General features: G+C 39.3%; 1 protein-coding gene across 4 annotated transcripts in view; it reads left to right on the top strand.

Moving 5' to 3' along the window:
- IWS1 (interacts with SUPT6H, CTD assembly factor 1) overlaps positions 1 to 12,291 on the top strand; it is a 44,373-nt gene extending 32,082 nt beyond the window's left edge. For 2 of the 4 annotated variants that reach the window (XM_063092779.1, XM_063092769.1), the window contains exons 9-15: positions 307 to 436; positions 2,865 to 2,982; positions 3,953 to 4,064; positions 4,667 to 4,723; positions 6,958 to 7,069; positions 7,576 to 7,733; positions 11,919 to 12,006. In XM_063092779.1, the coding sequence (XP_062948849.1) occupies positions 307 to 436; positions 2,865 to 2,982; positions 3,953 to 4,064; positions 4,667 to 4,723; positions 6,958 to 7,069; positions 7,576 to 7,704 (658 nt within the window). In that variant the 3' untranslated portion in view covers positions 7,705 to 7,733; positions 11,919 to 12,006. Of the gene's footprint in view, positions 1 to 306; positions 437 to 2,864; positions 2,983 to 3,952; positions 4,065 to 4,666; positions 4,724 to 6,957; positions 7,070 to 7,575; positions 7,734 to 11,918 lie in introns of all 4 variants that reach the window. The other 2 variants (XM_063092760.1, XM_063092750.1) reach the window with 1 other exon arrangement.
- Positions 12,292 to 13,673: the final 1,382 nt, after the last annotated feature.

Here is a 13,673-nt window from a genome sequence, read left to right as displayed (position 1 = left end):
TATCATTCATATAGGCATTAATCTATCTTGTTTAATTTGAGTTTTCTTGTTTTGTATTTAGCAAATCATCTTTGCCTGTCAAGTATGTATGCTTCTAGAAAACAGTAACTAAATTTCATACTGCTTTTGAAACAGGATAGATGCTCAGTAAATATTGAATGGTTATAAGTAACTTTTAAAACAATTTTGGGAAATATTACTAAATATGTAAGAAAAGTCAAGAAGAAGATATAGTAGAACCAAGGTTCACAGACTTGACTTTTTTTTTTTTTTTTTTTTTCCCTTTCTCAATTATTATTATTGCAGGCAGGACCTAAAAGAAACATTTATTGACAGTGGTGTGATGTCTGCCATCAAAGAATGGCTCTCACCTCTACCAGATAGGAGTTTGCCAGCACTAAAAATTCGGGAGGAGCTGTTGAAGATTTTGCAAGAGGTTAGAGGCAGATAATCTGACTGCTCTTCATTAATTATCTAATGTGGTTTGTATTGTCATAACCTCTATATTTTACGATATACTTATATATTCTGCTATATCACCTGCCAGAAGAGGGACTGGAAAACAGGAACATACCTAGTAAAATGAACATAAAAGGAAAGACCTTATAAAACTTCATGTAACTTTATTATTAAAGGAAAAAGATCTTGGAGTAGCTAAGGTGTATTTGAGAAGAGTAGTATAGTAGTGGACGTGTTCTGGGGAGACACTTGAACTAGACAGCACCAAATTCAGGGTCATATGAACTTTCATGTGAATCTTGAGCTGGACCACCTTTATGTGGCTGTGACACCTTGGACAAGCTACTTAACTTCTGAAGGAATTCCCGAGGAACCTCCTGTGTGCCAAGCACTGTGCTAGGTGCTTTATGTATTTATTGGTTCATCTGTTCCTCCCAATAAACCTGCAAGGTAGGTGTATTGTCTCCATTTTACAGATGAGTGAATTAAGACTCAGAGAAGTTAAATGACTTGTCCAGTGTCACATTGCTAGCAAGTGGCTGTGCTTGGGTTCATTCTTAGGTTTGTTGGATTCTGAAGCCTGTGTCAACTCCAGTATTAAATTGCTAACTTCTGAGTATGCTTATTTCACACTTTCTCACATTATTAGGTTTTACTTCAACTTAGTGGTAATACTGAACTCTCAACTTTTGATGTGAACACTAAGTATCTTTGTGTTCAATGTCTGTAGATCCCCAAAATGGAATTTTTTTTTTTTTAAGGAATATGTTATTTTATTGATATTATTTTTTACATTCTAGGATGTTGTTGCAGAGCAGTTGGGAGGGAGTAGGGAGGGGAAAGGGGAAGGAAATGAGATGGAAGAAAGAGGAAGGAGGAGGAGTGGGATTGAAGCCTTTGACGCCCCCTTCATTCCCACAGGGGAGACTGGGGGGCTTCCAGTGGTAGCTTGGTTATTGCCGGTCTGGGTGCAGATGTCAGTGTGGCTAAAGCCCTTGCCCCACACTGTCCCAGCTCAGGAACCCAGGACCCTTCTTGCTGCAGCTTGGTGGTCATTACTGGGCTGGTTGCAAGTGTCAGGGGGGCATGGCCGAGGCCCGAGGCCCCCCTCCACCCTGGCTCAGGAGAGCCCCGGGTGCTTTCTGTGGAGGCTCTGTGGTCGCTGCTGGGCTGGCTGTGCATGTTGGGGGGCGTGGCTGAGGCCCTTGTCCCCCGCCCTTGGGATTGGTTGCAGGTGGCAGGGGGAATTGCTGAGGCCCCCAGCCCTCCCCACTTTCTGGCTTGGTAGCCCAGGGGACTTCTGGTCCTTCTAGTTGTTATAGGTATTCTTTGGTGAAATGAGACCTTTACTAGTTAATATCAAATTTTGTCTCTGGTTATGGGTACTTTGTTTTTTCTTTCATTTCTGTGTTGGATTATTTGCTGTTCCCACCATTTAAACTCTGCACCAGAAGTAATTTTTATCCTTTGCTTACCTCTAAAATGGGGGAACTTCTTGTGGGGACCAGTACTTGAGCTCTGTGGTTGAGCTAAATTGCTGCTTTGCTGTTGGTTCCCTAGGGAAGGCTTTTTGTGTAGCTCAGGTTTTAATGGTTGACTTTATAGTTCCTTCCAGCTCTCAAGAGATCTGGTGCACCTGGGTTGTGTAGAAACTCTGGTTTGGGCCTGAGTCTTCATCAAACTGCACCCCATGCAATTCTGTATTCCTGACCAGTCTTCTTTGAGTGGTCCTGTGCTGATTGCAGGGCAGATCAACTGTCCTTGCTGTGCCCCAGTGTTACCCTGGTGGGCCCGTCTCCCCCACTGCCCATGCTCCAAACACTTCCCATGGGATGGGCAGTGCTCCAGTCCCTTGCAATGACTCACCAGCCTCTGAGTGGCTCCTTTTTTTTTCAGTTGTTGTGGCTTCTCACTCCTGTGTGGGTCCACAGGAACCGTATTAGTGGTCTTGCCGGCCTGGGGGCCACCATGGCCCTCTTCTCTCCTGCCGCCTCCAAGCAACTTCATCCAAAGGGCACAGCTGCAGCTTCTGCTGGCTCCTGCTCCGCATGCTCAGCAGCTCCAGCCTGGACGTAGCTGGGGCTCGAAACGGTTGGAGGGGTTTTTTCTTTCTCTCATCATGGCTTCTCCTGCCTTCATATACTCCATAGGTCTCTCCTTCTCTTCCCCTGAGCTCTAGCAGCCCCAGGTTGGCTGTCGTTGCTTTTTTATAGTTGTAAATTGGTTGATTTGTGGGAGAGAGTGATGCTGGGGACCGTCTATTCTGCCATCTTGACCAGAACTCAGTGTAATTTTTTATTTGTTCTGTTGTGAACCAGGTCTTGAAGGTCTTCTAGAATAGATTAGCAAGACTCCCTCCCAGCTTCCAAGTGATTAATATGTGTGTATGTGTTTATGTTCCCCAGCTACCTAGTGTGAGCCAGGAGACCCTGAAGCATAGTGGGATTGGACGAGCAGTGATGTATCTCTATAAACACCCCAAGGAATCAAGGTCCAACAAGGATATGGCAGGGAAATTAATCAGTATGTAAATTTTGCTTTTTGCTTGTTGTGTTTATGTCTGTATTTAGAGGGACATGTATGTATAAGAGTTAAACTATATTTTTACCAATATTCATTTAAAATGAGTCAGTAAATTGAAACAAAATTTAATAACTTCTTTTAGGTGTCACCTTTTTTCTATTAGACTTAAAATGCTTTTCAGCATATTTAAGTATGCTATCCAATATTAAATATAGCAAATAAAAACCTGCATATTCTAGTCGTGGATTAAAAGCCTGGAGACAGCAGGGTTGGAATTCAACCTCTAGAGTTAGTCATACCTGGGTTGAAGTCATGAACCCACCACCTGCTGTACATCATATCCTTAGATAGTGATGTAATCTCTAAACCTTGGTCTCCTCCTCTGTAAAACTGAGATATTATGTGTTTCCTTTGGGCTATTTATAAAGATTAAATGAGAAGATGTGTGTAAATCACAGTGCCTAGCACATAGTAAGTTTTCAAGAAATGTTAGCCACTGCCACTATTGTTACTTGCACAGTGGTCTCCAAAACCTTTCGCATGTTCTTATTTAATGATGCCAGAGAAATCCAGAGGAGTGTAATTGAGATTCATCGAGTCAAGTACCATATTGTTTATGAAATCCTTCAGTTTTTGGAATGAAATCCATGTTCGTTTTTGTTATCCTCCTTAACTCTTCCAGTGCTCTGTGTTGGAAAGGAATTTTTAAAACTTAAGGCTAGGTTGAAAAAGTAATTGCTTCTACATTTGAATGCAGTGATTATATTTTTCTGTTGAATTTTTAAGATTATCAAAAGCTTTTAGAGAAGTGTACATTTTTTTTTATAAACCAGAGACATTATCACCTTTGATCATGTTAGTAATCTGCAATTTACTGCCTATTAAATGATAAACTTTTGATATGATTTGAAAGAATGGTAGAAGAAATGCTATTTTGTGGACTAAATATTCGATATTTTTCATGTTACAGATGAGTGGTCTCGCCCTATATTTGGTCTTACCTCAAACTACAAAGGAATGACAAGAGAAGAAAGGGAGCAAAGAGATCTAGAACAAATGCCTCAACGACGAAGAATGAACAGGTATGAGGGAACAGGTATGAGTAAGTGGAATAAATGTTGTTCGAGTAATTCATTTTTTTTTTGGTTAATAAGATCATTAAGAAACATGGAAGATGACAGGATTTTGTCTTCTCAGCTTGCTATGTCTGTGTAGTTCATAATATCCTTTTAGTTTAAATGTAATAATGTACGGTGAAGGTAGGTGTTCTTTCCCTACCAAACCCTTCTGGGTCACTTTGGTGGAATGTGGCCTCTCCCACAGTACTGGAGATTGCTTGTGTTGTTCAAGCCACTTGCAGAAAATGACTTGCTGTTTTTCAGTCTCATTTCCAAATTCCTAGGAGAAAAAAAATGTTACTGGTTCATTTTTGTATTGATATACTGGGTACGGTTGCATCCAGGAAGAGAGGGTCAGTAGTTACAAATATGACAGTTATGGCTAACCCATAATGAAACCTGTTATGCAAACGAATGCTAAAATGAGTAGTACTTTTAAGATTGGAAGTTAAGTTATTTTCCCTGACTTATACGAAGGATCCTAATTATGGTCTAAGTTTGCTATTTTAGTTTGCTCTTTTACTCAGTTATAAGGTTTTAACATTCCATATTATCTTTTTTCCCAGCACTGGTGGTCAGACACCCCGAAGAGACCTGGAAAAGGTGCTGACAGGAGAGGAGAAGTAAGGATTTTGTATTAATTTTTCTTAGACTATACAGCGAATTTCTGTTTGCTTTAAGAAAAATAGCAAATGAAATGATGTTATGTTCACATTGGTGGGGAGTGGTTTTCATAACATTTATTGACTATTTACAAAGCATTGTATTGGGTGCTCTGGATATATAAGAAAAATTGAGGAAATAGTTCATTCAGTAAAGATTTCATTGCTGCTTGCTAAATGCTAGACTCCTTGTTAAACTCTGAGAATACAAAAGCAAATTAAAAATAGCCCATGCCCTCAGAAAGTGTAAGTCTGTAGAGGGATGATAAGCAAAGGGAGAACTTAGGCAGAGATGTTGAGTAAGTGTACAAGGCCTGTTTTCAGAATGGCAAATGAACTGAAGTGGTTGGGCGGTTGTGTGGTGCTTGAGGTGATGGAATATAAGGTTGGAAGTGGAGATGTGGACCAGTGAAGGGCTTTAAGTCAACATGAAGAATGTTGACTTTTCTTTGTGAATCCATAGAAAGTTTTGGAGCCTGGATGGAAGTCATCAGATTTGTTTTGGAATGCTTGTACTGATTTGAAATAGCATGATGTAGGATGAGTTGGAGGGCAATGGAACTGAAGGCAGTGATAGTTAAGCTGAGATAATTAAGGGGGTACAGAAGGATGAGAAGACATTGCAGGGGCCAAGTTGCCAGGGATTGGTGACTTAGTGGGGGAGAAGTTGACTAGAGTTGAAGACCTCAACCAAAATTTTAACATAAGTATTGAGACAATAGTCTTACCATTCACTAAAATGGAGAGGAGTAGATTTGAAGGAATAGGCTAGTTCTGTTTTGAGTATGTTAGATGTAGATGTCTACTGAGATATCATGAGTATCATGAGCCTAGCACTTGGAATTTAAAGAGATAATTTAGGCTGGAAACAGATTTGATGGTTGTCTCCATAGAAAAGATTGTTGGATCGAGAGACTATAGAGTAAGAAATGAACTAAGCAACACTGAAGAGGGATGTAGCCAGCCAGAGTAGCCAGTGAAAATGAATGGATGTGATCATATGCATTGGAGCAGAACATAGAGGGGAGTGAGGCTGCACCAGAGGTGGGCAGTGGCAAAGGCATGGGACAGTGGCAGGTGCTGCAGAAGGATTTGTGCCAGTGAGTGCTGGCAGTCAGACAGCATTCAGATTGCAGGAGAATAGGAGATGAGCTGGAGGAAGCAAGTGTAATTTGTTTATAGATAAGTTTGATGAGATAGTGGCTTCGGGGGGAAAATAAGAATTATGGAGAATTTTCTTTGGCTAGCCAATTAATCTGTTCATACATGTGTGAAGGTTATAGAAGCTTAATGTTAAAAATAGGGTACATTGTAAGAGGGAATAGAAACAATTTAGAAGGTTTTGCCTTTCTCCTTTCCCCACCCCCAACAGATACACATACACCACACCTATACCACTAGAGGTAGTTATGTAAAGGTCGAGTAGGTTGGATGTCCAGATATCTAGCAGATAGGCTTTACTTTTGAAGGATGCTAATCTTATTTCAGTCTAGCTTGGTTGCTCTCAAATTTACATAGAATATATACACTCAAATGAGTACAAGTAAAACTGGGGAAATGTAGATTAGTTCAGTGGATTGAATCAACATTAATATCCTGGTTATGATATTATACTATAATTTTGCAAGTTGTTACCATTGGGAGAGATGCTGAATATCTCTCTGTATTATTTCTTACAACTTCATGTAAATCTGTAAATATCACCAAAAGTTTTTTAATAAAAAGTAACAGACAAAAGTTACTGTATGTATTGCATAGGCAAAACCATATAAACTATGTTATGGGCATACTTAGAGAGTTTTGGGGTGTCAGCTTGACTATCTGATTGATGACCTCTCAAGTGAACTTGTGAGTGTTCACTAGGTCAGAGAAATTAGCATTCAGAGTCCTGCTGGAGGGCCAGCCTGGGATAGGAGAGGGCCATGATTGTATCTGAAGCTGAGGACAGGTGAGAAGGATTCATGCAAATGCAAAGAAAGTTGACTTTGGGAGTGAAGTGAGGAATTCACACAGTATTGTATGTGGTGACGAGGCTAGCTAAGGGAGATGGCAGGGGGATTGGGTGACCTTGGGAGGATAGAGGAGGTTTGAAATATTGCAGCTAAGTGGGGTGGACCCAGGAACAAGAGTGTGAAATTGCCTGTGGACCCGCTGTGGCTGACTACATAACCAGCATGCTCCTCTTCTTTTTTCAGAGCTCTTAGACCTGGAGATCCTGGATTCTGTGCCCGTGCAAGAGTCCCAATGCCCTCAAACAAGGACTATGTTGTCAGGCCCAAGTGGAATGTGGAAATGGAGTCATCCAGGGTAAGCAGTCAGAGGAACAGCAAGGTGGTTCTCAGATGCAGAGTACTATTTTATTTTTTACTTCATGTTTAATAACCCTGTAGTTCTTGAGGTTTATCTCATTCAAAGAGATATATTTTCTGGTCTCTTATCTAGCCAAATCACAAAGTGAACAATCAGAGAAAGAAAAAGTGCTACCCAAGATTAAAGTTTATTGCTGATGAACTTTTCTTTAGATTTGCAACATTATCAAGTAGGGAAGTTTCTTCTTCTTAATCCTTTTATTTCAAGTGAGTCTTGAAGCCTGGAGTATTCTGATAACAGTGAACTTTTTTTTTTTTGAGCCATGAGAAACAGAATTTACCTGTTTCCACAGATCTACCGCTCCCTTTCTCTAAAACTGTTGAAGCAATTCTGTTGTGAAATATGGTAGCCACTTCCTCTGTTATCATTGTAGACACTACTCTGTGATCTTCAGTTTTTCTCAGTAATCTTTTTTTATTCTCCAATCAAACTATTCTTTCTAGCCTGGTATTCTTAAAAAGGGCCTAAGCCGCTTGGAAAAGCATAAGAGGCGATTTGCAGAACAGAAACGTCTCAGCAAAATGCACCGTGCTGTCAAGTTCAGCATTGAAGGCAACAGGATGCCTCTGTAGGCCTGGCCTTACCAGAGTGTATATGAGAGGTATCCCGAAGGAGCATGTGCTGTGTGTGGGCTTAACTTGTCATCAAAGTGGAAATGTGTGTGCTTGTGTTTTCTTAACCAGAAAAGTCCAGGTCCACTTTAAGTTTCTGAAATAATGACCCTAACAGGCACCTTGGGACATTGAAGACTTGAATATTTAGATACTGTCATTGAAGTCCTTTCCTTTATCAGTATCCTAGCGACTACTAGATAATTACTTCCCTGATAAGCATTTTGGTCTTCCTGACTGGTACCTGTTTTTATGAAAAAGCCCTTTGTTAGGGTCCAGAATCATAAGTGGTCTGCATTACAGGCACATAAACTGGTTAGTGGCTTCTTGGTGGAAGGGAGGTGGCTTGTTTTCCTTTATTCAGTGGCTCAGCACCATGCATCTGAGGACTCATTACATACAGCCTTATACTAAATATTTAGGAGATAAATTTCGTTGATACATATTCAATACATGGTCAGAAATGAAAAAGACTTCAGAACATTCAGAAGCCAGATTCACTGACCCTCTGTGCCCCCGATTAATAGTGACACCTTTGCTGCAATGTACACAGAGAGCCTATTGTGTCTTACCTGCCTTTTGTGCTTCTCTGTGACCCTTGCTTTGGCAACTGTTTCCACGGACTCCACTCACCTTCCTGCCAGCTCACTTTGCTATTAAGTAACTGTCAAGACTAAGCACACTTTCTTATTTATTGAGAATAAAGGGTAGAGGAGGACTAGTTCCATGCTAAGAACTTCCTCTTCTATCTGTACTTCCTTCCTTTCACTTACTTGTATCTATATCCATGCTCCTTAGCTACCTGTCCTTGGTGTGCCTCTCCTCACCCCCATTTCTTTTTTACTTTCTTCTCCTTTTTTTTTATTTTTAACTGTCTCTTCCCTTTTTAGCCTTTTCTTTCATATCTTTTTCTTCCCCGACATTTTTGTTTTCGAGAATTGGGAACTACAGTGCTCAAGGAGAGGTCCTTTTCTGCATCCCCAAGACTCCACATTATCATAATGTGCTGATGTTTATCAAGGTCTCAGTCTGGCCTATAGAACTGTGTCAAATAATCAGTCATGTTTTGGGGGCTGAGGATCCTGTGTTGTTCTCCTACTTACTAATAAACTGCCTGGCACTGTTTCCCTGTTCCAGAAGTTTTCTTGCATAGTCATTCAGGGCTTCCACATTGCAGACACTAATGAATATTATTAGAAAACATATTGTCCAAGAAGAAAATTGGAGTGAGTTTTGGCTTTCAAATGAAATTCTTTCTGTTTTAAATATTATTTTTATTTTTGAAGTTATGTAAGTGAATATAAAACACTATCGAGCAACCCCATTCCCAAAGTCCTACTCTACCACTTAGCACTGTTAACAATTTGATGTTATAAATGTATTTCCAGTTATGCCTCAAACTTAGTTTTTATAATTGTATAGAAATTGGAAGTTATAAAAAGAAAAATCATTCATGGTCCCACCATTAAAAGCAGTTTGATATAACTTGTCTTTTTTTCTGTCGATACTTTAATATAATTAAAATAATTCTATATATATCATTTTGGTCATTTCCCCTCATTAAACCACCTTGTAGATTTATTATTTTTAATAGCTACATAATGGCTTATTGTGTGTATATCATAATTTGTTTATTCATTCCTTTATGGTTTCTGATTCTTCACTACTAAATAATGCAGTAACCTGCACTACATTGTATTTTTTATTATTTTTTATTCCATGGAATACTTTTAAAATAATGTTAAAATGACAAAAGCAATGCATGTTTTTGTATAAACTTTAAAAAATAAATGAAGCACAAATAAAATTAATTTCACCTATAATCCCAACACAACTTAATATTAACATTTTAGATAATTTCCTTTTGGTCCTTTTCATATGCATGCATAAATATTATGACTTTTTTAAAAAATTTTTTCAAGCAACATTGTGATCATATTCTTTTGGGTTTATTTGTTTTTTACTTAACATGATAAAAATCCATTTGAGTGAACATTCTTCAGTGATTTAATATTGTGTGTTCATACAGTTATACCATAATTTTTCTAAAGCAAACCCATCTTGCTAGTTTTTTAAGTTGCTTTTGTTTTTGCTCTGGTAAAGCACTGCAGCATATACTTCTAATGTCCTAGGGAAGTTTGGTATAGATTTGATGAATCAGGATGGAGATCGTTGAATTTGCATGTTCTGTGTGTTTTCAGGCTTAGGGTAACTGCATCTGCCAGCTATGAGTCATATATGTTGTAACTAGGAATAGGTTGGCACTGGCCTATCTGTCTCTGCTGCCAAGGTTAGATCAATCAGGGCTCAACCTATTAGAGAAGGTCCTGGGAGGGGGCAAAGAGAAGTCCAGACTAGTGTACAAAGCTGCTGGAAGTTGTGTAGTTGGTAGAGATCTGAGCAGGAGAGGCTTCCAGTGTGGACTGACTGCACGTACTAAAAATCAGGGTACATCATCTGAAAAGAAATCAGATATTTGGGACTGTCCAGGGAATCTGGGGGATAGCATGATGGTGGCATAGCTCTTTCTCATCTGACAATTTTTATGCTAACAGAGAATTGAGATTGATAGTAATATTTGGAAAATCTAGGCTATATGGGCAATATCGCTGTTGTCAAGAATGATGTAGAGTTCCTTGCCTAGTGTTCACCTGACTTCATATTGGGGGTGAGTCTTATCCCACCTCCAAATCCAGGAGGAAGGCTTCCAGACTCAAAAGAACTTTTACCACGCTGGGTACTGACCCCTGAGTATCTCCTAGGCACTCCTAATTTTAGCATTCTTTTGCTTCAGAGATGATTCAGTAGTAAACATTTGGGGAGAGGAGTTAGAAAAAAAATCCATCATTTTAATCACTAACCATTCTTAAACATATGAATTGTTAGCAACACAGTCAGCAAGAAGAGTTCACTCTGATCTTGGACATCAGTGGCAGACCTTTTCAAGCATTTCTGAAAGGTGTCAATTTCTTGGAGAACACATCTTTGCAAGACATACTAGTCTTTACAAAATATAAAAGAAGTAACCGCAAAACCTTTAAACATAAAGTGCAAGCAGGAAGAGACTTACTTTTCTTTTAGTGTCAAGTATAAATTTACTCTTGTGTCAAATAAATAATGATGTCAAATACAAACACAGAGGCTAACATACAGTCGGTGCTCAAAATATATAGGAGCTATTACTGTTATTACTATTTCAATACAGTTACAATATTGTGAAGTAATAGTAATAACTCCTATTTATTTTGAGCATCAACTGTGTGTTAGCCTTTGTGTTTGTTATTTGACATCATTATTTTATTTACTTCTGGAATGAGTACCGGCCAGGGGTGTGCTTTGCCCTTGGCTATAGAATCTGCTGAGGCAGAGCAGGGATTCACTCTCCAGGTCTGAAGCTCTAGTGCTCCAGCACTTAACGGGTTTGCTTCACTAATCCTCTAACCTCATTTATTATGCTTGAAGGCTTTCTCTCAGATGACTTCGCTTTAGAAGACCATTCTTTTTTATGCCAGCACTGTTTGAAAGTGTATGCCAAGTGCTTTTCCCTATGTTGGGTCTTTGAAAAGGAAAAGCATACAAAGTGTCATGTAAATGATGAAAGTGGGAGGAACATAGGCTGAACTCCCCTCTTTTATTTCACCTAGATTTTCATGGACTGCAGCAAAGTTAAAAATAAGGCACAGACAGTAACAAAATTATTTTTCACTGAGAGAGCTTAATGTGTGTTTCCTTTTTTTTTTTTTTTTTTTTTTTTTGTCGTTTTTTCGTGACCGGCACTCAGCCAGTGAGTGCACTGGTCAGTCCTATATGGGATCCGAACCCGCGGTGAGAGCGTCGCCGCGCTCCCAGCGCAGCACTCTACCGAGTGCGCCACGGGCTCAGCCCTTAATGTGTGTTTGTAACACTGTTGTATACACTTGCTTTGTTGTTCCTGAGGTCACCAAAACATATTCTGGTTATTCTACAGCTAGAAGCTCTTCTGACTGCTAATTTTCAGATGTAAGAAGATGAAAGGCAAAACTATTTGGGGGCTGGCCAGTTTGCTCAGTTGCTTAGAGCACGATATTATAATACCAAGGTCAAGGGTTTGGGTCCCTGTACCAGCCAGCTGCCAGAAAACAAACTAGATTTATGTATTTTAATAATTTGCTCTTTAATTTTTCCCCCACTCTTAGTTTCAGGCAACCTCCAAGAAAGGTATCAGTCGACTGGATAAACAGATGAGAAAGTTCACAGATATAAGGAAAAAAAGCAGATCTGCACACGCAGTGAAAATCAGCATCGAGGGCAATAAAATGCCATTGTGACCTTGCCTGGGATGTGTGCCCATCTCTACTCTAAGAAATGCGCAATGGACTCTTTGGAGAAAGAAGATAATATTTTAAGAAATTTTTAGTGTGTCTGTAAATGGTTCAGCTTGTTATCAGATGTTGCCATAGGACCCACATTTTTCTCAGTTGTATTTAAAACTGTTTGTTGTGTACTTTGTACAGAGGAATACTAGTCATACTTCTATAGACTTTACACAATAAAATTTCATTCTGGTTTTGGGGGGCTGTCTCTTCATTGTCTTAGAGGATGCATTCTCAGTGGGGGCAAATATTGGTTTTTGGTGAGTGGGAGAAATCTTAAGATATCATAGTAATTTGTGACCCTTAAAAGTGCTATCCTGACTGGTATAATGAGGAATTTGACTGTTCTTTGTCCCTGGTTCTCCAAAAGGAAGGTCTAAAACACCTGGGGTTTTCTGAGCAATAGGAGTATCTTTGTTATGCTAAGGAGGTGACTTGTAGTAGGCACCTAGATAGCTTTAGGATGGAGGCTAGTCACCAGAAAGACCTACCATGTAATTAGAGGTTTAGCACTTGAGGCCAGCTAGACTGGGGAGTTTGAGATTCAGTCAGGTGGCCTGTTTGCCTACATAATGAAACCCTAATTTAGAGCGCTGGACACAGAAGCTCAGTGGAGCCTCCTAATTGGGGAACACATTGATGTGTGTGACAAGCCCTGGACTTCATGAGGAGAAGGGCACAAAGATCTGCACTCTCTTCCAGACTTCTCCCTAGGTGGCTCTTCATTTGACCAATTTGCCTAACTTGTTTCCTTTGTAATAAAACTAACTGTAAGTAGAGCTTTATAGTAAAATGTAGTGCTTTCCTGAGTTCTGAGTCATTTTAACAAATTCTTGAACCTGGAAGTGTTGTGAGAACACAGAATTTGTAGCCAGTCAGAAGGGGCCATGGCCTGGGGACCTTGCTTGCAGCTGGCCCCTGAAGTGGGGGCAGTCTTATGGAGCACTGAACTCTTAAAGCTGTGGAGTCTGACACTAACTTGGTATTAGTATTAGAGTTGAATCACAGTATCCCAGTTGGGGTTGAGATGGAATAGCAACAAAATCTTATTTCTTAGTGTTTCTCTTGTTAAGGGATAGTTATTTTATCTTAATAAATTTAAATTTTTCTCCAGGGGTGGGGAGCTGTAATGGGTGAAAGATCAAGAAATACTGTCTTAGAGGGAATATGGATGTAATTAAAAATCACCATAGCAGTTGCTAATAGCAGTTGAGCAACTGGGGGAGAAATAATTATAGCTTACCATTGTGTTTCTTGTTGCTCTATTTTTGTGATAATCACTATTTTAATAGTCTCTACAGAGTTAATTATGAGAGATCTCTTATAGATCAAGAAGATGACTAAGCCCAAGAAAATTTTATCAGTAAGTCATTTTAATTATAGAAATCCTACTATGATACAAATTGGGACCTTGATTTTCAAAAACACATGAGAATATTATTGGCCATAAAGGCCTTTGAACAGCCAAAATAATATGAAGTTTATGCACTAAAAACATTTTTCATAAGATCCTCTCAGAACCTATTCACATTTACTTTCAACAAATTCAAGCACAAATGGAATATTGCATGTTGTAAA

Source organism: Cynocephalus volans, chromosome 1 (genome assembly GCF_027409185.1).
Source record: "Cynocephalus volans isolate mCynVol1 chromosome 1, mCynVol1.pri, whole genome shotgun sequence".
NCBI lineage: Eukaryota > Metazoa > Chordata > Mammalia > Dermoptera > Cynocephalidae > Cynocephalus > Cynocephalus volans.
Note: the sequence above shows the minus strand (reverse complement) of the source record. Positions and strands in the feature narration are given on the sequence as shown.